The sequence below is a fragment of the Gadus morhua genome, chromosome 16, assembly GCF_902167405.1.
Source record: "Gadus morhua chromosome 16, gadMor3.0, whole genome shotgun sequence".
Classification (NCBI taxonomy): Eukaryota; Metazoa; Chordata; class Actinopteri; order Gadiformes; family Gadidae; genus Gadus; species Gadus morhua.
Genome location: NC_044063.1, coordinates 14,882,406 through 14,907,330, shown reverse-complemented (window position 1 = coordinate 14,907,330; position 24,925 = coordinate 14,882,406). Strand labels below are relative to the sequence as shown.

General features: G+C 45.9%; 1 protein-coding gene across 5 annotated transcripts in view; it reads left to right on the top strand.

The window, feature by feature from the left end:
* The window catches only part of arap1 (ArfGAP with RhoGAP domain, ankyrin repeat and PH domain 1), a 41,776-nt gene extending 18,789 nt beyond the window's left edge, over positions 1 to 22,987 (top strand). For 3 of the 5 annotated variants that reach the window (XM_030381881.1, XM_030381884.1, XM_030381886.1), the window contains 21 exons: positions 5,008 to 5,182; positions 5,659 to 5,793; positions 6,269 to 6,404; positions 6,768 to 6,870; positions 7,443 to 7,635; positions 7,952 to 7,997; positions 8,791 to 8,954; positions 9,695 to 9,907; positions 10,281 to 10,386; positions 10,676 to 10,823; positions 11,921 to 12,004; positions 12,120 to 12,194; positions 12,664 to 12,781; positions 13,092 to 13,205; positions 13,828 to 13,961; positions 14,210 to 14,292; positions 15,036 to 15,095; positions 17,815 to 17,878; positions 19,336 to 19,497; positions 20,928 to 20,963; positions 21,568 to 22,987. In XM_030381881.1, the coding sequence (XP_030237741.1) occupies positions 5,008 to 5,182; positions 5,659 to 5,793; positions 6,269 to 6,404; positions 6,768 to 6,870; positions 7,443 to 7,635; positions 7,952 to 7,997; positions 8,791 to 8,954; positions 9,695 to 9,907; positions 10,281 to 10,386; positions 10,676 to 10,823; positions 11,921 to 12,004; positions 12,120 to 12,194; positions 12,664 to 12,781; positions 13,092 to 13,205; positions 13,828 to 13,961; positions 14,210 to 14,292; positions 15,036 to 15,095; positions 17,815 to 17,878; positions 19,336 to 19,497; positions 20,928 to 20,948 (2,334 nt within the window). In that variant the 3' untranslated portion in view covers positions 20,949 to 20,963; positions 21,568 to 22,987. The other 2 variants (XM_030381882.1, XM_030381883.1) reach the window with 2 other exon arrangements.
* Positions 22,988 to 24,925: the final 1,938 nt, after the last annotated feature.

Sequence of the window (24,925 nt, the reverse complement as noted above, 5' to 3'; positions counted from 1 at the left end):
ACTTGTTTTGCTTTGTGATTGTCTGAAAGATGGCAAGAGAGCTGGTAAGCTGAGAAGAGAGAGACCTAAAAGTGTCAAGTGGAAGCATCTGTGGGAACCACAGTAATGGAGTTATGTAACTGGTCCACTAGTCAAATGTTGTCTTTGCAATCAGTGTAGTAATAGTTCAAAGTTGACAGAACAAAATTTGCTGTTGTTTGTTCATTTAGTTGCACAGTGGTACGTGCACTTCTAATGACGTTCAGTAGATAGACAGACACAGACACACATGCACTCAATGATGCACGCACATATTGAAATTGTGCAATTAAAAAGGTTTCCTTTTCATTGGTTTTCTTCTTAATCAGTTTTTGTTTGTCTTTTGTGTATGCTGGATATGTTTGTGAGAGTTGGTGGGCTGTCCTTATTCCAAAGAGCAGGCATTGCTTAGCAGCTGCAGTAACATCTTTATCGGCCTGTTTTTCATCCATTTCTATTTTAAAGGCTTTATTACATCTGTTTCTCCACTTACCTGCCCCTGGCTTGTCTGCACTGCCTCCTTGGCTTTTTCCACGTCTTCGTCCTTAATCCTCTCTCGAAGTCTGATTGTCTGACTATCAGAATATCCAGTTGGGTTGGCGGTGAATGACCAGACCACCTTCTACCAATTCCTGCTTTCTTCATACACACATGTACATACACATGCTTTTCATCCTTTCATCATATCTCTCTTCACATCTTTCCTGTCAAGCCCTCAGCCTTTTTTGACGACCAGACGGTGAAACACATGTGGAAGGCCAATGTTTTTTCATCTGGATCTTATATAGGAGGCGTGTGCGTGCGTGCGTGCGTGCGTGCGTGCGTGCGTGCGTGCGTGTGTGCGCGTGTGCGTGTGTTAGAATAGAATGGGCTGATCTGTGTGTCAGCCTTTGAAAGCACATGGAACACAATTAGTCTCAAGAACTTTTTTCTGCTTTTCATGCCTTCTTGTCTTTCCAGTTTGTCATCTATTCGCCCTTTCCTGCTATTATCTCCTTCATTACAACCATGGCCAGACATAGGTTTCTGAGTTTTAGAGACACACCCAGATTCCATCTCCTTCTTCTTTTCTCTCTCCCTTTTTCTCTCGGGGTGGTTGGGGGGGGGGGGGGGGGTGGGGGGGTGCTGTGTGTGTCCTCATTCTTCCTTTGCGTGTTTTCACATTACTCCCAATCTCATAAGCAGCAGATGTTTCAGGGCGAGTTGTCTTGAAACAATTGAGAATTATATTTCCTCATCACACTTTATGCTGATTGGCTATGAGTCAATGGTGGAATTCCACATCACTGGTAGAGTCCATGACCTTAGTACAATATCTTTACGTGTGTAGACATTGAAGGGTTTGCTGCTACTTAAAACCTTACCCAATCTGCATGTCTGTGTGTGTGTGTGTGTGTGTGTGTGTGTGTGTGTGTGTGGTCAACATTTTAGTGGTGAAATAAAGGAGTGGTTGTGTGTGTGTGTGTGTGTGTCTGGGAGAGAGGTGGAGAAAGGAATTTAAGCACTAGAGGGACATTTCTGGAATTGTCTAATCGCATCCAAGTTTCGAGTTTGAAGAGAAACGACTGTGTGTGTGTGTGTGTGTGTGTGTGTGTGTGTGTGTGTGTTTCGTGTTTTCCTCAGCTGTCAAAACAACATGGACTCCTCCTCTGCATCATGGCGTCTTTTCAAAATGTTCTCATTGCCTGCCTTCTCCCTCTTTTCCACCTTTTGTTGTTTTTAATGTATTTCTACCCCGGTCCAAGTGCCTTGTTGCATGAAAGCAGAGTGCTTGTTTAAAGCTCTCCTCTCTCTCCCCAGCAACACTCGGCAGAGATGCCACCCAATTGGTAGAGAAACGCTTTTCACCGAAACAGGCACGCCACTTACCCCCACGTAGCGCAAAGAGAACAGCTTCCCTTGTGTGTTTAGTAGGGCTATCCACATGCAAGTTTGACTGTGTGGGTTCATATAGTGTGACTAGAATTATTTGTGATTGTTTTGGTTTATTCAAAGCTGAATCTGACCTACATATTGTGAGCTTCTCATCTCTGAAAATAGAAGTGTGTGTGTGTGTGTGTGTGTGTGTGTGTGTGTGTGTGTGTGTGTGTGTGTGTGTGTGTGTGTGTGTGTGTGTGTGTGTGTGTGTGTGTGTGTGTGTGTGTGTGTGTGTGTGTGTGTGTGTGTCAATTATCAGTGTTTAATTATCAAATGTGCGTTATAACATAGTCATTATAGTATAAAATGATTATGACAAGGCAAGGGTCATTGGTGTAGCACAGAATGACACTGAAAAGCTATTTACAGAATATGTGCGTGTGCTTGGTTATTGGCCACAGTGACACACAGGCACCACTCTTTGGCTGGTGTCTATTCTTTGAGATTGTCCTCGTCCATTTCCGTTTGACTGAAAAGCTCTGAGCAAGCATCACATGATGTGATAAAACACAGGTCAGCAGCACTATGGGCCCGTTTCAAGTAGCCGGTCAGGATATCTTTAAACCCAACCCACAGCTCTGACTCTAGTGACCGTGGAGGAATAGTGAGCATTTGTGACAGGCTTCAATCTTTTGCACCCTGAAAATGTGATCACCATTGCTGTTCCAATGCTTTTATTGGTTGAGGCCTCGTCTCTCCCTCTTCCGTTCATTTGCACTATGTCACCATGGAAAGGCTGTCCCTTAAAGTTGTAATATACATGCAATTTGATGCATGGTCAAAGTATTTCAACTTCTAGTCAAATACTTTGACCATGCTTCAAATTGTATTTCAGAACAATGTTAATAAAGTCGATAAGTATTTTTCTGTTTTGTGAGCCATTGAGACGGTGTTAAAAATATACCCCATGCCGAAACCGCAAAACACTCACCTCTGCCATACCTTTAGACCCCATGGCTCTGCTACGGTACCGCTAGGCCACGTTACCGCTACAACTAGCGACCAGGCTACGTTACCGCTAGACCCAGCGGCTATGCTACGTTACCGCTAGACCAAGCGACTAGGCTACGTTACCGCTAGGCCCGTGGCTCAGCTACGGTACCGCTAGACCCAGTGCCTAGGCTTCGTTGCCGCTAGACCCAGCGACCAGGCTACATCACCGCTAGACCAAGCGACTACTGGCTACGTTACCGCTAGGCCCGTGGCTCAGCTACGGTACCGCTAGACCCTGTGGCTCAGCTAGGGTACCACTAGACCCCGCGGCTCAGCTACGGTATCACTAGACCCTGTGGCTCAGCTTGGGTACAGCTAGACCCTGTGGGCAGAGTTGTATCAGAGTTTACCTGCTATGTATCAGGTTTTCTCCAGGTCCCCATGGTAACTGAACTGTGCAAATTTCTAATCTTTGTTTCTGAAACTGAAAATCCTGGCTTCCCCTGAATTCTGATTATATCCAGCTCTGTCATCACCCTTGCCTTGCTTTTTAATCTTTCATGTTCATGCAGTGAAGCTCCCAGCATGACTCTTTCTAATCACCCAGTCGGTGCATCTTGTCGAACATTAGACCAATGAAACATGTATGTCACTAGCTCATCTATTCTCTCCCGCCATCTGGTGTTCTCTTTCACTCACTCATTCTTTTGTACGGTGTATCATTACAAGCTCTGCCCAACAAATGTGCATTTGACAGTTACTATTGCCACACTGGAAATTTGTTCCAAAATACATAGGGATTTGTAGTAATGTAGTTTAGTCACATTTCATTTATAGGCTCAGTAAATTGCCAAGTTCCTGAAATTTTGAGGAACTATTCCTATGAACTGATAAGCTGTTCTTCTCATGCTGACACCACCACACACACACACACACACACACCAGAGTTTCCATTGTCCGGTAATTACCATTGACCGGAAAAAAATGAGGAGGACCGAAAATTCTAAATGTCTCCGGTCAGAATGTCCAATGGAAATAATTCTCTGCACAATTTGAATTGTGTTTTAAATATGCTACAGTGGTCATTTGTTTAGCCAATTCATGTAAAACATTGAGGGTTTTGATTGATATTTCCCACCAATATCCTCGAGCCGGGTCGGGCCGGGCCTTTGATCGGGCGTTTGTGTTTTTTTTAGTTTTTTTTAATCATTGCTTTATTTGCCTAATCTGAGGAGAAATCTATGCCATTAACAGAAATTTTATAGGCCTTTATTACACGGGTCTTCTCAATGCCGTGGAACGCTCCGTTCACTTGCATGGGTAGTAAGTAGTCCGGTAACTTGTCAACCCCAGCATCTTCGGTTGCTAAGCGACGTCAACATCTTTGGCGGACTATTTCACTGCTGATCAACACTACGAATGCTGGTAACGAATAAATTGTAAAAAGACACACCATGTGAAGTTTTTTTTTGTTTTGTCAAGTAGCCGTGTAATAAGCGGGATAATGTATAGAACGTCGCCGGTCGTTATCGAAAATAAGCCCCTTCAGGGCGAAGCAAGACACCTTCGCTGCGCATCGATGTCCTGTTCGCCCTGTCAGGGCTTATTTTCGCGATAATGACCGGCGTTCTATACATTATTCCTTGCATATATATTTAGCAGAGTAGGCCTAAGTAACAAATGTGTACAAAGTTACACATGGATTAAAAAAAATGTCGGGTTGAAATCGGGCCCGGGCTCATAATTACAGTTCATGTGTCGGGCCGGGCTCGGACAGAATGTTCACGGGCCCGGGCCGGTGCGGACTTCATTTTCTGGACACAATCTAAGCTCTAAAAAAGACTGCTCAGTGAAGCCGCCTTGGGGAAGGAAGAGACACAAAGCTTATGCGCATTGCAAGCAGCAGAGACAAAAAAAGCAGACAACAACATTTGTAAAAGATGTTCCAATTCAAACAAAATAACTATATCAAATCTCCGTTATCTTTCTTTCATAGCTTTTGAAACATTCTTTGTTTCTAATTGTCTTGCTGTTATACAGTTATCCCCCCCCTCGGTGAATCGGTGAATGAGTACAAGTCTAATCTACTGTCTCGCTCTCTCTCTCCTCTCTATGTCTCTCTCCCCTCCCTGCTCCCAGGCGCTGTGTATCAATGTGCAGTGCAGTGACGTCCTGGAGACACTGAGCCTGGTGTTCTGCGGTGCCGATGTGAACGGTCCGACCGGCATTGCCGACTGCCCCTCGACGTTTTCCCTGGCCACGGCTCACGGCCAGCCCCTGCAGGCCGAGTTCCTCAGCCACAACCTCAACACAGGTAGCCCTGGGCACATCCCGCTCCTCTGTATCGTATTCGACTTTTGTATCAGTCAAGGTCAAGGATGATGGTGCAACTGATTGCCTGTTAGTTTGTGTGTTTTGCTTTTGTTTCCTTGAGGGATCTATGTTAAGACACTCACTCACTCACTCACTCACTCACTCACTCACTCACTCACTCACTCACTCACTCACTCACTCACTCACTCACTCACTCACTCACTCACTCACTCACTCACTCACTCACTTTTCTTCTCAAGTGCCTGTTGAAAATTGGAAGTATTTTCATACTTCCATGCAACTCAATTATCCAAAATTGATGTGGAAAATGGGTGTGTGAAATCTGACATGCCTCTTTGTTGTTGCCCAACACTTTGTTCAAAGTGAGGCTTAGTGTGATGAAGACACAGTCTGTAGTGGTATTGGTGGTGATGTCTTGCACAATCCGAGGGCACTCACCGAGCCTTTTGCCTGCAGAGCTGCCCCGCTCCGAGGTGGGCGGGGCCATGGAGACGGTGCACTATGCGCCCTCGCCGTCCGTCTCCCACAACGGCTTCCTGTACAAGACGGGCTCCATGGCACGTGCCATCGCAGAGAAGAAGGGCAGAGATGGTGAGCTCATCCCATACACACAGGCAGAAAGACACACATGCACACGGAGGCCAAAGGACACCTACACACACTGCACAGCCCTGTCCGTCAGTGGTAAATAAATAAATTGTCCGAAATGCTAATTTCCATTCCCACACACACGCACATGTGCTTGCACACCCTGTTACGCATGTGCACACACACGCTTACACATGCATGTACACACGCATATTCACACACGCACACGCACACGCACATGCACACGCACACGCACACGCAAACACACACACACATCTATATATACTCTCAGATATATGCCACACATACATCCAGTGGAAATTACCAACTTTGGTCACTATCTCATTCTCATTACAAAAAAACACACACACGAAAATACTACCGACATTAAACATGACCGTATCAGTTACGTCGGCCAAAATGTTATCCAGAGAGGGTTTTCAAAGAGCTTTAACGAGCGTTTTCCCGTGTGTCACAGAGTTCAGTCGTCGCTGGTGCACACTGAACGACGGATGCTTCAGTTACTACGAGAGCGACAAGAACTCCAGCCCCAACGGGACGCTGAAGGCAGCCGAGATAGTGTGTCTGGCGGTCAGCCCCCCTGAGAAACACGGGTACGTCTCAGATGGTGTTCGCGTGACGGGGAGCGAGACATTGACGAGGCCAAGACGGGCTGTGTGGATGAAGGGATGGATACAGAGAGGGAGTGAACAAAGGGGAGGGCGACGCATCACACGCAGTAAAGGTTTGCCGTTCACACCTGTAAAACCAGGCTGCTAAGGAAAGCATCAGGGCTGTATTTACATATAAATGACAATGTGAATCTCAACAACACCTGTGGTAATGCTCACTGCCGTTCATGCGCAAGCCAAAGAAGGGTTTTATTGAAGCTCTTCTCCTTCTGTTGATGTTGTTTCCCTTCTTGGCCATCTGGCCGTGTCTGTCTCTCTCCCCGCACCTCCCCCTTCTCCTCTCAGGTACGACCATACCTTTGAGCTATACTCTGACTCAGACCGCCTCTATTTGTTCGGCACCGATGACCCGGAGAGTCATAGGGAATGGGTCAAGTCCCTCGCCAAGGTAAGCAGCGATCAAGGCTTCAGGGGCTGGCTCTCTGTCCGTCCGTCACCGCGTTCTTTACATTTACCCGAGGGTTTATCTCATGTAGCTGCCGACTGGCCACCGGCAAATGGAAGACGGCTGGTTCTCAAATACTATTTGACAGTTGCAGTGGAGCAGATTCTCCCGTTAAACTCTCTGATCTGGAAAGGAAAAGCAAAAATAGAAGCCAGTGATTCTCTGAGAAGTGCTGCCTTTCTGCATGGCCGTGCACATCATAGTCGTGGTGGAAGTGAACAAGACATTTGTGTTTGGTTGTGTACTTGTACAACTGCATGTTGCTGCTGCTGCATATTGTGGTGGCAAGGGTATCCCTCCATGTATCTGAATTCACCTTAAGTTCCTGCCACCGTGTGTGTGTGTGTGTGTGTGAACTTGCGTGTCACTAACATATCTCACTTGGGAAACACATCTTTATCAGGGCCTTCTTGAGGTTCCATAGGATATACGGAAGAGTCTACCTCACACGTCCAATTCAGTATCCTCAGAAAAATTCAATAGATGCCCAACCGACCCTCCTTTCCTTTTAACAGACCTTCATCCCAGCCAATGCAGACCCTCTGCTGAGGTTGGGCTTCGAGCGGATTGGTCGACTCAAATACAAAGATGGGTTGAACTTGCAGACGCCCAAGGTTGGGTGGTTCGCTCTGGTGGGCTCCACACTTTACGCCTACCTAGACAACAGCCAGGGAGAGGAGATCCATCTGCGCAAACTCCTCGAGCTCTGTGAGTTTGAAAACCCCCATACTCCCCTACTGGGTTCTATCCCCCATGTCGCCAACCTCCATCTAGGCATCCAACCCTCCCTGCTCCTTGAACGACCGTGTCTTCATTTTCTGTAATGTGCTTTGGATAAAACTCCTACTAAATTATAGTATGATATTAAAATGTAATGGTAAAAAAAATGATTATTGACCATTTTTCAAATGATTATTTTTTGGTGTCCAGAACATTTGAGGCTACAGGCAAACAAACAGTCACCATGTCAATTGTTTACAGGGCTAAATCTGGTGGTTAATGTCTTTCTTTTTGTCTTTTAAAGCAATCCAACAAGACAATGAGGTGCTGGTTCTGGTGGAGAGGGGCAGGTGAGGGGAAGGGAACACAGTTCTATTTATTTTTGGAAGGGATGGAACTTCCTGACCTTCTGACCTCAAGACCTTTACTGCGGTTGAAAGTCAGTTCAAACATCCCCTCAGCTAATCATCACGGCACTTCTGGAAGCATTGCCTGTACACCGATGCATGAGTTCTAACCAAACGATAGATAGATAGATAGATAGATAGATAGATAGATAGATAGATAGATAGATAGATAGATAGATAGATAGATAGATAGATAGATAGATAGATTTCATAATCCTTTACAGGAAATCACAGTGACACTGCAGCTTAAAGACCGACGTAACACCACACATTTCCTCAGATAGCTTTCATACTTAAGTTAAAATACAATAAATAACTAATAAAAAAGTGCAGTTAGTTTTGTGCATTGTAAAACCTTATAGCAGCTGCTTTACTAAACTTCCTGTATCTCTCAGTTTTGCAAATTGGTACAATCAATCTCGGAAGGTGCTGCTCTATGTTAAACGATCACATACTGCGCATTTCAACTTTTTACATATATTTTCATTTTTGTATATTGTCGTGTACAATTACAACATCAACCCCTTGACATATGGACACAAACTAGAAACGAGGAACAAAAAAACTCTCTATTCACACATTCTTCTCCCTCCCACTCTCTCTTTGCTCTTCCTTTCTCCCTCTTCCTGTGCCCCGCCTTCTCTCCGCGTGCTCCTATTTATCTTCCCCACCCTCCTCCCTTCACCTCTTCACCCTGGCTCTCTCCCTGGTGGGTGTTCTGGTCCCGTGGTCCCAGGACTCTGTACATGGAGGGGGAGAGGAAGCTGGACTTTGCCGGCTGGTGCTCTGCCATCCAGAGCGCTGCGGGCAGCGGCGGGGACACCCTGAGTCAACAGCAGCTCACGGACACGGACATACCCGTCATAGTGCACAGCTGCATCGGATACATCACCCAGTGCGGTGAGGCCTTTGACTTTTAACGCCCCCCTTTTGATTCCACCGTCCCTGGAAGGGGAGGGTTGTGCTGCAAATAGCAGCACGGGACACAGAAACCATGAAACCTCTAAATACCCCTGTCATGGCCTTCACTTTCACGCTGATTTCTCCTGAATGATGAAGGCTAGTGTCTAAAAGAGTGTGAGCCTGCATGAGTACGAGGCTATTTTGCTGTCGTGAAGGTTAATCCAATTGGTTGGATGAACTTTTCAGGGCAAATAGTACAGAACCTAGCCTTCTCTCAGCTCCACATTTAAATCATGCGAGAACCAGTATTTACCCCGTCATAGGGTGTTATAAGACCTTAATGCTATAAGCCTGTCTTGCACCTGGTTTACCGGTTAAGTCATTTGCATTCATGTGGTTTGAATGTTTCGACACACAAAAAAGGTTTCTAGGTTTGAAACCCCATGTACTCAGCCTACCTGCACACAAAGCACTAACTTTTCCTTTACAACGACTCTAGGTTGCTTTTGATTTAAAACAAATGCAAAATGAATAAAGATCAAATGCCCTTGAACGTGTGTCTGGCTGTTTGCACTCAGAAACACAAAAAGCACTCTGTTCATTAGTGTTTCCTGTGTGTGTGTGCGCGCGCTCTTGTGTGTGCGCTTGTGTGTGTGTGTGCGCTCCTGCGTGTTGGTCTGTCTGTGTGTCTGTCTGTGTGTCTGTGTGTGTGTGTGTGTGTGACGTGCGCCGCTCAGGGCTGACCTCGGAGGGAATCTACCGCAAGAGCGGGGTGAACTCGCGCGTGGCGGCGTTGTGTGACGATTTCCGCCGTGACGCGCGCAGCATCTGCCTCCGGGAGGGCGTGCACCAGGTGGACGACGTCAGCAACGCCCTCAAGCGCTTCTTCAGGGACGTGGAGGCGGGCCTGTTCACCCCCGAGGCCACCGCCGCCTGGCTGAGCACCGTGGGTAAGACGCGCCGCTGCCCCCTCGTCCCAGCCGGCGGCTCTGAAGGAGTACGCCTTCCTCCTTTGTCTTAATTTTCCTTGCGTTGATTGTTCTGTAAAAAACGTATCACTTAATAGGTGCAAAGTGCAGCACCGCTGACTAAGCCGTGTGTTACAAAACGTATTCTCAACAATGATTGGGATTGCGGGAAGTGCTTAATCACACATTGTATTCTCCGAGCACGATGCATGTAAAAAGAAACCCAATTAATTAGTGGTACAGCTACATTTTCTGGTCCTGTTGAATCTTTCTGCACTACCCTTAATCTTGTTTTCAATATCTTCTCTCCCTCTCTCTCTCTCTCTCTCTCTCTCCTCATCCTTCTCCCCATCAGCCCTGCCGGAACACAGCCAGAAGATAGCCCAATACCAGCTGCTGCTGAGCAGACTGCCCTGTGTCAACAAGGCCACTCTGACAGCCCTGGTGAAACACCTCTACTGGTGAGAAGAGCCACACAGCCCCACCTTATTGTTACTGTTGATATCCCTGGTGATATTGTATCTATTGTTACATTGACCTTCCATTAATCGTTCTGTACAAATCATGTTGTTTGGCGGATGTTTCCAAAATGGGAAAAACATTATAGTAAAGATTTAGTAGATTAAGGCTGTTTTGAAACTGTACATGGAGTAACATGCATCCGTTGAATCTCTCTCTTGTTCTCTCTGTGGTGTTTCTCCGTCTCTCTTGCTCTTGTGCATGGCATTGGGTTCTGGGGGCATTCCTCAGTGTGCAGCGGTTCTCGGAGCTGAACCAGATGAACCTCCACAACCTGGCCATAGTGTTTGGTCCCACGCTGTTCCAGACCGACGGCAAGGACTACACAGCTGGCCTGGTCATCGAGGGCCTCATAGAACACTACACGCGCATCTTTGAGGTCAGGCTCGCTGCCCACGTGGTCTGTAATACAGCTGAGAATATACCAAATGTATGTTTACATGTAAAATGTAAAGATCTGTTTTAACAAGGGCAATCTGAGGATTCATTTCATTAGTGTGATTTATTTTTAACTAGTCAGAATCAATATGTTTGGGTGTATTTCAGCAAGACATCTCTATGGTGTTAATTGTTTGTATCATTTGCCCTTCCTTTTCATTCTTAATTAAAGGTTTTCCATGTAGAGCATTAACAGAGGGAAAAAAACATTCACACTCTATTACGAACTAAGTGGTTATTCGGTACAGCAATTCCCGCCAGAATTGAAGTTGTAACTTCGGCACTGTTATTTAAAAATAATTAAACAACATTTAGTTGCATGTAATTAACAACACTACCCGCTTTTCTTCTCCCAAATGCTTTGCTATACTCTGCAGTGAAGTGGCAGAAAACTGGCATATTCCTTGAGCCTTTGTAGTTGGTTCCCCTTTCTTGTTCCTATTCTGGAACATTAATAACCGCCATGTTCTCGAGTTTGCATCACAGTGTGAAGCGGATGACACAATGTCAGGGGGTTTTATTGTTTGAACTTCCTCTCAAACACACATAGAGCTGATAGATATTCTGATACGGCAGGATGTTTTAAAAACTCCCATGGCAAAGGTTTGAACAGGCCCAATGCTCTGCCACACATGGGTTTTTACAGAGAACAATGAAGGTTGTCTTGCAATGAGTTCTTAGGGAGTGGGTCAGGATAGAATAGGGTTTAGGATTGCAACAGAGATGAGATTCCTACAGTCTACTAATGTTTGTGTTCCCTACGCAAGAAGAAGGATACAAGAAAAAGGCATCAACGGCTTCATATTTTGTAATCATCTTCTCATTAAATGGATTAGTGAAGAGTGTTGTTGTGAAATGAGCGTGCTGGGAGTCAGCAAAGAAATTAAGATCAGCCATTGTTGGATAATACCAGTGTTGGGATTACGCTGGAAGATTTTGTGGAGGGCTTTGGGATCCTGGGAGCCCCTAGTCAGATTGAATGATCAAACAATCAAACAATCAGATTTATATTTGTGTGTCTTTCAATATGATTCCTAGGTGGATGAGCAGCAGTTGAAGAAGCAACTGGATGAGATCACAGCCATCATCAAAGTGCGAGAGAGCTGTAATACAAAAGTCCCTGTGAGTCGTCTATTCCCACATCCCCACAGTCTGCATTCACATGTACATGGTGCACTCAATGTTGGTATCGAAGTTGCACAATGATGAACGTGTGTTTGTGTGCGTGTGTGTCTAGACAAATGGCTCTGGGGATTTTATCTGCACCGTGTACTTGGAGGAAAAGACTGAAACAGCTGAACAGCATGTAAAGGTGAGCCCTCCCCGAAAAAGAAGACCAAGATGAACTGCAGAATATACAATTGATCAGTAAATTAGACATTACCTTCTAATCTTGGATCCGATGTGAATGCCTCTCTCTCCCTCTCCATACCATTCTGCTGTTTTTCATATCTCCTCCTTCTCTCTTTCTGTCTCACTTTCTGTCTCTCTCTCATTCTCTCTTGCTTTTGCAATTTGCCTCTCCATTGCGTACGCCATCTCCTCCCCCCTCTCTTTATCAATCTCCCTAATCTCTCCAATTGTCCCTCTGCCTCCACTTCTCCCCCTCCTTCTCCTTCCAATTCTCCATCTCGCCTTCTCTCACGCTCAATCTTCCTTCTCTCCCTCCTACACCGCCACCCTAAACTTCCCGCTCTCTCATCTTACCCTTTGGTCTCGCTCTTACTCCATCTCCCTCCTCTCCTTCGCCTACGTCTCCCTCTCCCTCTCCCACACCTCAGATCCCTGGCTCCATGACAGCGGCAGAGCTGACCTGTGAGATCCTGGACCGGCGGAATATTCCCATCAAGGAGAAGGACTACTGGAGCTGCTGGGAGATTAGTGTGAAGGAGGAGATTGGTGAGGGAGATCAAGGGGAGGAACATCCACTTGATATTCCACCGGCGTTAAAAGAACCCGCTGTCATTTTCTGCTTTGCCTAGTCAACGAAATGCATTGCCTCGGGGTGTAATGAAGCGCCTGGCGTGAGAATAGAAACACAACTGGCTTTTAGATGTGCGGCCATCTGGTGGACCTTTATCCAGGAACAGGAAGTCCCTTGCCGCGTTTACAGGAAAGTGACTCTGATAATACCCCATGCTTCCAGGCTGACAGGCTCTCAAACTGAAAACTCGCCATCTTTCTGTTTTTCCTGCTTTCCCCCCAACAGAACGACCGCTGCACTATCAGGAACGGGTGTTGGCCATGCTGCACTCACTAGGAACGGACTCCTACCTGCTCATCAAGAAGCATCTCGCCATGGAGATAATGAAGGTCTACCTGGGTAAATGGCTGCATGTCACACACGCACACACGCATGCACGCACACATATATATATACATACATCCATCCACTCTGGTCCTCAAAAATATAAGGTAACGCACTGTTACGTATTTTAAGCACATAAGCTGCCCTCACATAGCCATTAGGAAGCAGGATCGAACACACAAGCTGCATTACCCTCACATAGCCACTAGGAATTGCAGGATCGAACAGATAAGCTGCAATAATTACTCTAGCCACAGATGGCAGCGCCTTTAGACGGGTGAGGATGGCGGAGCCATTACGTCACCCCGGCCACGCCCACTTCACATAGGCCACGCCCACTAGACGGGCAAAAGCGCGTGATTCAGATGGAGAGGGGAGAGATCAATAGGTACACCGCGGAGAGAACCGGGCCTAAGCCCGGGGCTTGAAGCAATCACGGTATTATTCTCACACGCGTTGGATACAATTCCCTCCGTTATGCTTCATAGTTACCATACTGAAACATGCCTACTTTAACAAATAAAGTGAGTTAAAAGCGACCAAGGATTGCACTACTTTCTTAAAGAAAAAACGCAAAAGCACACACAAAAAAAAATTGCATTAATCTTCTAAGCATTTTTGTTTTCCATTCTTTCAGCCACTAAAGTGGACGTGGCCAAAAACGGATTGATGAAGTTTAGAGAAGAGCGCAGCATCCTGGGCCTGGGAGGCTTCAATGAACGCTACTTCATCCTCAACGCCAACACCCTGAGGATGTACAAAGAAGTCAGGGTAAACAGGAAAACACACAACACACAAACACTCTATTGTTTTCCATCCAAGTTCCGCCCTGCCATTTATTGACCCATCTGTTGTCCTTCATTCACCTTGGAGAAATCTTGGTGCTGAACACCAGTTTGGTGGTAGTGAATGCAGAAATCCGCACTCAGTTTCCACCACACTGCTGGTGTACAGCAACAACATGGACCCAAGATGGCCGCTGTATTATAAGACTCCCGTTCCTCTCTGACCTTTTACAGAGTAACCGGCCTGAACGGGATTGGTCGGTGAAGAGCTTGAGGATCTACCTGGGCATTAAGAAGAAAGTCCGTCCTCCTTCTAGGTAAAGGAAGCCCTGTCGAGGGTTCCACACCGTGCAAGCACTGCCGACAGCATTGTGCACTGTTGTATTCAACAGAATCCCCCTTCATGTGTTCATAATTCAATCAACACATGCATCACCGGAGAGCATATGTGGAACCCACTGATTCCATTCTCTGCCCGTCTTTGACATGTGTAGCTAGCATGCTAAGTTGCTAACCCCTCATAAGCTCATTGGTGTCACCACTGGGGAAAACATGTGCTCATTAATGCAGATGTTAATGAGGAGACATTCTGCTCCTCTTTAAGCATTCAATGTCGAGGCACAGTTTACAGTCAGCCAGACTGGTTTATTAGATTATAGGGCACAGACAAGGATATCACAGGTCCTGTACGACCGTGGCCATTCAGGCTGTGTTCTTGTGGAACCTTATAAGGTCGTCAGACTGGTTGACTAACAAGATTAGCTCTCATGAATGCGATCGTCATTGCAACTTCCACATTCTGATGTATTGAAAGGGAAAAAATTATCACGCCTCCTGTGCTGAAGAAAATGACAGCAGCTACCCCAGATAAACGTGCAATCTACGATTGAGCTTGGTCTGGCAATAGCCAGAAGAGCCACTGGGGGGCAGGCTAATCTAACTAGGTAGTGCTTATCTGTTGAACGTTCATGTATTACATTTCTACACTTTTGGTCTCACACAATCCCGCTCAACCATGTGTTTTCTCCTGACTCTCGTCTCTCTCTGTGTGTGTTTCTAGTTGGGGCTTGACGATGGTGTATCAAAGTGAGAAACAGGAGAAGCCCGAAAGACAGCAGTGGTGAGTGGCTCGTGAATGTGTTGGTAATATGGGAATTCGGGGACATTCCTTTCCCAGGGCAACAGACCAAGTATCTTTCAATGAGGCTGGTGTCGTGGAGACAGGTCGCAGTTATTTCCTGCCAGAATAGACTGCCAGAGAAGAATCTGTTTATTTTAAAAGTCCTAAATTAAGGATGCAGTGGTGCTTTCCCTGATAAGCTTGTTGGAAGACACGTTTTGTAATAATTGACTACAGTAAATTATGACTGTTGCAATGAGCATTTTACAACATTATAAACGGCAGTTCAAATTATATTAGGAATTTATGATTAGGACTATAAAAATCACTTGACGTGAATGAATGAGATGAATAGAAATGCCACACTCCCAGGGGATTCACTAAGTGACCACGTCCCCCATGTGCTTCTCTCTAAATGTTTCAATTGCGTGGTCATGTTTGATAATGGCTTTGATTGCGTGGCAAACAGTCCACCTACAAACAGCTGCATTCTGCACTAGTGTGTGTGTGTGTGTGTGTGTGTGTGTGTGTGTGTGTGTGTGTGTGTGTGTGTGTGTGTGTGTGTGTGTGTGTGTGTGTGTGTGTGTGTGTGTGTGTGATGGAAAATCCCCCAGTAGTCTTCGGTCGCCAGCAATAAAACAGGCCAGGGCGCTGTGTGACTGTGTGGAGACCGGAGCATGTGAAAGGTCACTTCCACCCGGGATCTAAACACACCGGCAGCACACCTGTAGCCATGCATTTATCCTAAGCCCTGCTGCTTCTCATGCATACATCCCCCCCTAAGTGTGTGTGTGCTTCTCTTCTTTAACATGTTTAAATGCAACCTTCTATGTGTTGCTGATGTGACTATGGGATAGGGTGTGTGTGTGTGTGTGTGTGTGTGTGTGTGTGTGTGTGTGTGTGTGTGTGTGTGTGTGTGATGGCACGGCTCTTAGGGGGGACAGACTGCAGCCTAGCTGTCTTCAGCAGCTGTGGTGGTCAGCCTGGCTGTAATTGGAGCGGTGTGTGTCTGTGTGTGTGGTGGTCACGCGGTGGGTCCCCATCTCTCTCTCTCTCTCTCTCTCTCCGTCACGGTCCGTCCCCCGCGGCACGTGGCAGCCCCCACTTGACCCGGCGGCACGGGCTGGAGGCGGGGCTGAAGGCGGGGCTGGAGGCGGGGCTGCGGAGAGAGGAGCGTAGCAGGTAGTAGGCACCATGGTCGAGTGAGATCAGTTTGTTAGAGGAGGACAGAGAGAGAACGAGAGACCTTGGGTGGACAGGGGACCGGACCAACGCAATGAGATGCAAATAACAGAGAATGGGAAGCATCGTTCATTTCCTGGAATGGCTTATTTTCTGTATACAGCTTAAAAAGGTGATGGTCATGCTGAACGCCATACATTTCTGTGGACAATCGTTGTGTGTCTGCACAGCCTTTTCAGAGACCCCCACCGCTGTGTGTGATGACCTCTCAGAAATGTCTCTCTCTTGGTTGGACACGTGCTCTGTTCCGTTTGGGAACGGGAACTCGTTGCACCATTCCCAAATACTAATGACGTGTGATGAGTGTGTGTGCGCGTAGTGGCACAGTACAGTACAGTTATATGCTCCTATAACGGCTAGCCGTTGGGAGTTGCTGGACCGGCCCAATTGTCGATCCAGCGATGAAATTCATTCATCTTCAGTAGTAGATTTCGAGGAGAGGGTTACTGATCCCACCTGCCTCTAGTCCTCACAGGACGTGAGCTAACAGTCAGGGTTAGGTGCCTCGCTCAAGGACACCTCGACACTCGCTAGGAGGAGCCGGGGATCGAACCAACAACCTTCAGGTTACCAGCCAACCCGCTCTACCTCCTGAGCTACTGCCTGAGCTACTGCCGCCCCACACCCCACCAGGAAGTGACTCCACAGCGCTCTCTCGCCATAATGATCGCTTAATGAGCACTGATGTGCTGCGGTGACGTCAGCAAGGGTGTAACCCCAATGTGTGAGCGTGGGGCCTTTGCGACTGTGTGTTTGCGTGTATTTGTGCATCTGATGTGATTATTTCATGTCATCGTTGATCTTTCTAGAGCTACATTCATCTGCATTTGTCGAATATGTGTGTGTGTGTGTGTGTGTGTGTGTGTGTGTGTGTGTAAGAGAAAATAACATTTTTTTTTTAACTGAATTCCTATCCTATTACAGGGCTGTGTTCCTTATGTTCAGGCATTAGCGTGTTGTTTTTTGGGGGTGGGTGGATGTGTGGGTGGGTGGGCTTGTTGTCTCAGTGGAGAGCTCATGAATAATTGCTTGGTCCAAATCAGCGCCTACAATAATGACTGGATAAATAAAGCATCTCTATTCAGCTCCACATCAGTGCTGATGACTCAGAGCGCCATCTCACACTGAAACCCTGACACACACACACACGCACAAACACATTCAGGCAGACACTGGGGCACACTGGGGGCCCTAATCAGTACTGTTCTTTGTTGGAAGTTTAAATAAGGCATCAAACTTGTTGTTTATGCTCCCGGCTCTTCTGCCGGCCGACTAGGAGAAAGAGAATGTCAATTAAATTTTATCCTCTCCTCTTTTGAAGAACTTTGATTGATTTTGTACTCTGTTCATTCTCTTCCTGTCATGGGTTTTTGAAAAATACTTTAGACTTTCTGGGGTCTTTGTCCAAAACCCCACCACACTCCCTTTATTTCTCTTCCCCTCGGATTGACCGTGTTCCCCTCCTTCCCTTCTCTAGGTATCTGTGCTGTAGCAGTGAGGCTGAGATGACCGAGTGGTTTGCAACTTTCCTCAGTATCCAGGTGAGATCGCGCACATTTGAACCTACATTTCACTCTTGCCTTACTTTCACACATGAATTCAGGATGAACTCCAGAGAATCCAGTCCAAAGATGACCAGATGTTGCCCTTTCACACATGAAAGACACAACAGGAGATCCAACGTATTCCCACTGCAGGCGAGGGGTGTTGCCCGGGTAGAGCGTGTGGGAGGCAGGACGTGACGCAGAAAGCATTCAGCGGTAGTCACAGTGTTTTGTTTACAACACCTCGAAGACCGCGGGTGAGGCTACCGAGTCAGTAACGCTGACTTTTCTGCGGTGATATCAACGCTGCATTTATTTCGTTTTTGGGTGGATATGTATATATTTCCACTCAACAAAAGAGTGGAAAGCAGAAAGAAGTTGGAAAGCAAAAAAAACAGGCAAAAAGAGATAAGTATGAAGCAGATACACTCTATGCTCCCTGTTTTGCGTCAGTCATACGATGCGAACGTCATTCGCTCGCATCAACACGCCCCAATCACTCGTTGTGAATTCTCAGATGCTCCGATTCTCAAGACTTTAGAATAGGGGTGTGGCCGATTTAACCCTGGTGGGGCGAATTCTGACACTTAAGTTCACACATACAGCTCCCACGGGGACTACACAGAGGATGGCCCAGTGCTTAGTGTATTTCAGGTGAAGGGAGTAGTTCCAGGGAGACTGCTTGGTTAAATAAGGAATCGGATCAAATGTAAATGTAGGATAAGTGAGGTGAGGAGACGGTATCTGGTGGCTCTGGAGGATTTAATACACCTTGTGGTTCAGTGCTTAGGTCCCCTGCCTTCTCTCTTAATCAGAAATCCAATGGCCAATAACGACTCGCTACTCTAAGACATTGCTGTAGTACCAGTGGGAAATCAATTCTTACTGTGCATGAAGATGATACTAACCTGTGTGTGTGAGATCCCCCACATGATTTGTGTTGTACACACACACACACACACACACACACACACGCGAGTCTAGCTGCAACCTGCAGGTTAAACAGTCTTTTGATTTGGGGGGACTTTTTTTAAGTTAAAGGTACGGTAGGTGAGGTTTGAGGGTTGTAATGAGAGAGCACAGAAAGAGCGTGAGGCGGCAAAGTGTTGAAACTAAACGACCAAAACAACCAAATTGCTGCATTTCACGCACCTGTGATTGACCGGGAAGATTCCTAGGAGCAATCAGGGAAGAAAAAGCCCTGTCTGGTCAGGAGTTGGCTCGCACAGAGGCAGGCGCAGTCAACCCCAAACTCATAGTCTCCCAGGGCATTTCACTCACTAATAGCTGCCGGATGGCTAGGCAATTTCTGACAATTTACACTCAAATAATAGCTCTGGAATCCTGCCTACAGCTCCCTTCAACACACCAGCCAACACATACTGTGTATTATTCTCAGATTAGCACCATAATGTATGAAACCAGAGTTCGCCCTCCCCGTTTCTCCTCTCCAGTTCGACGGGGACGTGTGGCCCGAGCACGGTGTGCAGCACCGCCGCAGCACCCGCCCGCCGCCGCCTGACATTCGCCATGGTAACGTGTCCCTGATACCGCTGCGGGGCAGTGAGAATGAAATGCGGAACAGTGTGGCAGCTTTCAGCCAGGACCAGCTTGCTGTGAGTGTCTCCACCAATCATCAGGGGCTAATAAAGGCCACGCCTGGTCGCTAATCAGGGTCATTCATGCTCAACAGGTGGTGCAACCCCCCTCGCCCACCACCACCAACCCACCACTGCCCCCCTCAACCTTTGCAAATCTTGAGACAATTCAGCCAAATTTGGGCTATTGGAAGATGACCTCCAATCAAATTGTAATCAAAGGCTACCTCCCCTTTTCTACTGGCGGTGTTGTTTCCCTATGAAGAATGAATGCCAGGCCACAAGTTTAATATTGCAAACTGAATTAGAAATGGAGGGGGGAATAATCCTGTACAGTCACCTAGCACTCCAAATATATTACCAACGATAACAAGCAAACTGTTTGTTTGGAAGGAAAGCAGTGAGGGGTTGCCTGTGTATAGGATGAATGACCTCTGACACATGATTCTCTGTTAATTTCCACATCATAACAACATGACAACAATAAAGATTCTATAAATATGGATTGGGTTACAACATGAGTTCTTGGCTTGTGGCCACTATTTTACATAGGCTTTCTTAATGCCAACAATATTGTAAACCTATTTGGATTTACACATGTTGTATCCCGGTCTGAGCAATTTAAGAATCTAGAGAAAGCAACCATTCATAAGAGGAATAGAAAACGGTGTGTTTTGTGTAATGTTTGATTGAGCATTGCTGTCGTATTACGGCCCAAATCCGTGAACTAAGGGACTTTGGGCAGCGTATCTAAGCTCACTGTCGTATTGTCATTGAGCCACAAACGATGCTAGTTTTCTAATCCTCTTTGGCATTTCTTACCCACCGCATGCTGTTCTCCACCATGGCCTATTCATCACAACATCAGCCATGTTATTCTCCACCCCCCGCAGGGATCAACATGACTTCTGTGTCAATTCACACTTAAATGTGACCTTTCCAGTTTACATGGGATGACAGGGGGCGGGACGGGGTGCAGGTTTGTGATTGGTTGGTGACAAGGTGCTACTGGAATGCTATTGCAGTGGTAGCTGGGATCTGTGTGTGCGGGGTATCTCTGTGTGTGTGTGTGTGTTCCAAACTCGGTGACTCTGAACGGAACCGACTGTGGCCGGGCTTTGAGCCGGACTCGTGCGATTAGCTGACTAGTTCTTTCGACATAGAACGTCTGCCATGTCTTTTTCCATCGCAACTGCATTTTGTGTCTTTGCTCCCTTCTATTCTATTCATCCTCTCTCTCTCTCTCTCTCTCTCTCTCTCTCTCTCTCTCTCTCTCTCTCTCTCTCTCTCTCTCTCTCTCTCTCTCTCTCTCTCTCTCTCTCTCTCTCTCTCTCTCTCTCTCTCTCTCTCTCTCTCTCTCTCTCTCTCTCTCTCTCTCTTTCCCCCCCCCCTCCCTTTAACCCGCAGCATTTCAGCACTGTCATAACCTGTTTGTTGTTATTTTGCAGCTTTTTAGGGACATTCGATAACAGGACAGGATAAAGGTGAGTCTCTCCCCCTCCAGAACAAAAAGGCAGTACACGGTGTTCAGACTGAAAAACACTACACCTTAGGAGAAACACGCAGGGATCCTCTGAGCCTCCCACAAGGCCTATGACTCATCAACACGTCCACCTCTAATGACAAGATCCATACCGGGATGTGGGGGGTCCTCAGCTGTGAGATGGGGCAGTACAGCCATGCGGTGCCTTAGTCTTAGCCTGGATTTCTTTACCTTCATAAATCGATTAAACTAATCATACATGCTAATCTGAGAGTAAAAGGGTGACTATTGATTGCAATTCATTCTGTAATTAATTAAGATTTGACATTGATTATTGCATGTATCAACACCAGCAATTGTTTTTCTGGTGTTTTACTTGCAGTGTAACTCCACTTTAAGAGACTATTCCCTCATTCATTTAGTTAATAAAAAGCCTACTGTCTCTTCCAACACTCATTACAGAGAAACACCTTTTGGAGATAACTTGGCAACAGCAGCCAATATATACAATCAAAACTCTTAAGAGTTGGTCTGAATTATGGAACTGTGATTCTGTGGATTTGTAATGCGACACAAATCCCCTGCTCTGTCTTTGTGTTCCACAGTGGAGACAATCAACCTCATCTGATGCCTTCCAAAGGTTCTGATGTCGTCATCATCATTCTGCGACTATGGATTCTAGACTGTGAGCCAGTACAGACACTGATATTTGACACTGCCGTCATCTTGAATGGATTCAAATTCTACAGATAAACAAGCAACCCGGATCATGTGGAAGAAAAGGACCTACTAAATGGTGCATTGTAAAGGAGAGGAACCCAATGCCCATCCAAAATGGCACCCTGCAATCACGGCAGGTCGGATTGGGGGGCGTATATCACTCCTTAACTTCATGAATCCTTCCAGCAGACCATTAAATGTTGCCTCACTGCCTTACATTGTGTGATGGAACAGGGGAGCTATCTAACCCCTTGTGGTATATTTTTATGAACCGATGAAGTCAAGTTTCTGAAGCGCTAGCTTAGATGTTTCTAACTCTTTGAAGGCTGCCTTTCATAGTCTTTGAAATAGATGTTATTATTCAAAAATCCAGATGTAGACCTTTCAGATTTAACATTGTTTTTTGGTCGTATTGTACTGCTCTTGTGCCATGGTTTTCGTTGTATTTCCGTGACTGCGAGAAGAGCTGTTCCGTGTCGTTGCCGGAACACCAAGTAGAGAGCAATGGTCCGGACGGGCGTTCTGTCGTAAGGAGGCCTCGGGTCTAAATAGGGACACAAGAGAAGGACGTCCAGGAGATGCAGACCATAGATCAGGTCTCACCTCATTAACGTGTCCCTTCTGTTCACCATACACTGCATAGACCAATCGTCCAATAATCATCTCATCTGTGTCGACTGCTTCGGGATTCAGAGCGTGTTTATGTCAGTGGAGGACATTTAACAAGACTGTGTGAGGAGGACGTGCTGGCATCGTGCTGCACACTAAATAGAAGTGATTCATCAATATAAAAAAAAAGGCAGAACGAGTGTGCTTTGGATTACTCCCCCCCCCGCCCCCCCCGTTGTCGCCCAGCCCTCACGCTCGTTTCGAGATGCCTTTCGATGCAGTGACACGAAAGGCCATCGAAGGACTGCATGTTCTGCAGCTCACTGTTACAGAGCCCTATGCATCCATTTCTTCTCTCTACATTCGCACAAACGCACCTCAAATATGTTTAAATATATATTTGATTGATTTGTCTCAAAATTGCACACCTTACCTTTGTTGTCAAAGTGTACTTTTCTTCTTTGATATGTTTGTACGTAGTGAATAAATTCAGATTTGATGCAGGACTTGTAATCAATGGTTGGTGCACCTTGACTGTTAGCTGTGCTTTGTTGTCTAGTTACAGTTACAGTTACAGTTCACTAATTAAACAGCTGTTTAATTAGTCAACATTTGGCTCCCTCTTCCTGTCCTCAAATAGTCAAATACCATTGACCTTTATTTACATTCATATTAAACATAAAAATAAGATATTCATTTCGGTACTGCCCATACTCGATTATTGTGTCAATCCCATTTTACAGTGTTTATCGTCTCTCTACGCCTAACAACGCAATGAATCCAGCAGGAGAATGTATGCATTCATGCTTTTGTTGTTTTATGTATGCCCGTAAAGCAATCATATCTAAGCAAACTTAGGGCCCAGTTGGTGTCGGACCTGAAGGGTAGCTTCAAAACAATTAGCTGTGCTACTTACCCAGGCAGGAATCTGACATGCTCATGACGCACGCGAACAGAGCACAAGTCTTCTTTGTTTTTTTTACCAGCTTGTAAAGTTTCATCCCAATTTCATGCTACAACTATACAACAGGCCTTCGGAATGGCTCGGAGGGAAAAAAGGATGAAAAAAAGATAAAAGTCACGCGCGCTGGCAGGCGCAACAGTGCGGGGACAGGGGTGGGGGCCCCGAGGAGGTTTAAACGCCCGCCTGAGTCACAGTGGTGCACCAGCTCGGCGTTCATGCTTCTAAACAAGGTTGACACATCCGGGTCACCCTTTACCTCCAAGATACACACCGGAGAGCACCCGCAAGGCCCACATACACGGGAGACCTTCACAGACACACACGCATGCAGGGGAAACCACCAGGGGACAATTTCTTACTGCATAAGAGTACAGCCTGCTTTAACACACACACACAGCTTAGGTGGCCTTTACCATATAGGTCACCACAGCAGTTGTGTAAGCTTCTAGGGTGAGGCTGTATTTCAGCGAGAGTGGAGCTTAGGGAGTTGGGTATGGAAATCCCTTTTACTCACTTTGAGGATATAAAAAAAACAATTTGGCGGCTCATCATCGGATGAATCAACAGATGAGGGATTTTGTTAGCGTGTTTCTAGTACAAAAGCTCAAAGTCACCCAAATTAGGATAGTCATGATACTTTGCCTCTGATTACCCAGCCTCATATCCTTTATTTATTAAATGAGCGTGTCTGATTTGATGGTGATCTACTTACGACTCGCAAGTTATTTTTAATGTAAAAAAGTTTTTACTTTTTAAATGTTATACTGCATGCCATGGTTTGGTGACATTTCTCAGCTTAAGTCGGATGCTTTTTTACAGTCAGATAAAATTCTGCAAGTACTGCCTTTGGACATTTAAAAAATTAGGAGGGTATTAGGGATTTTTGAGTGCGTAAGCGGCATAAGTATCTCTGTGCTTGCAGTTTTGGGCCCCGAATTTGCAAAAAAATGAAATGATGTGGCTGTTGTGCTAGAAAAAGATAATATTCAAATAAAGAAACTGGCCTATCAGTCTGAATCAGAAGCACCACCAACAGTGTCCTCCTATAGGGAGGGGGTCAACGTAAACAGATGGTGGAGGTAATGAGAAAAAAGATATAACTTTTTACCAACGATCACCATGCATGAATCTGAAATGACTGAGCAACATAAGGTTAGCGGGGATTGGAACAGAGCAACCCTGCAAGCTATTACAAATATCTTGTACGCTGATTTTGTTTAGACTTTTTTCACTCAATAAAAATATGAATTTCATGACTTCAGAATAGCAAAGGATGAGAACAAACATAGTATAATTATTATTGATAAAATCAATGTTGATAAATAATATTATTATGGACCTCAATCTTCGTGGGTTGGGCCTTTTGGTCCACAAATAGTTTTTCTTCTCTTTTCCAAATTTGATTTCCAATCCATTTGATTAGAGGCCCCAACATACTGTGTCTTTTTCACAGAATTTAATCAAAGCAGGATACACGACTGAGCGCCCGTACATCAGCCCCTTATTATACAGCTTGCTTATTATACAGCAGCTTGCTGATAGACTACAAGAGCTATGTTACCCGTTCAAAATCAGTGCATGAAGATGTACAGCATTACAGGGTCTAGCGATACATGGCTTGAGATCAGATATATTTTTGTTGAGATCTGTAAAAAATTTAGGATGGAAAT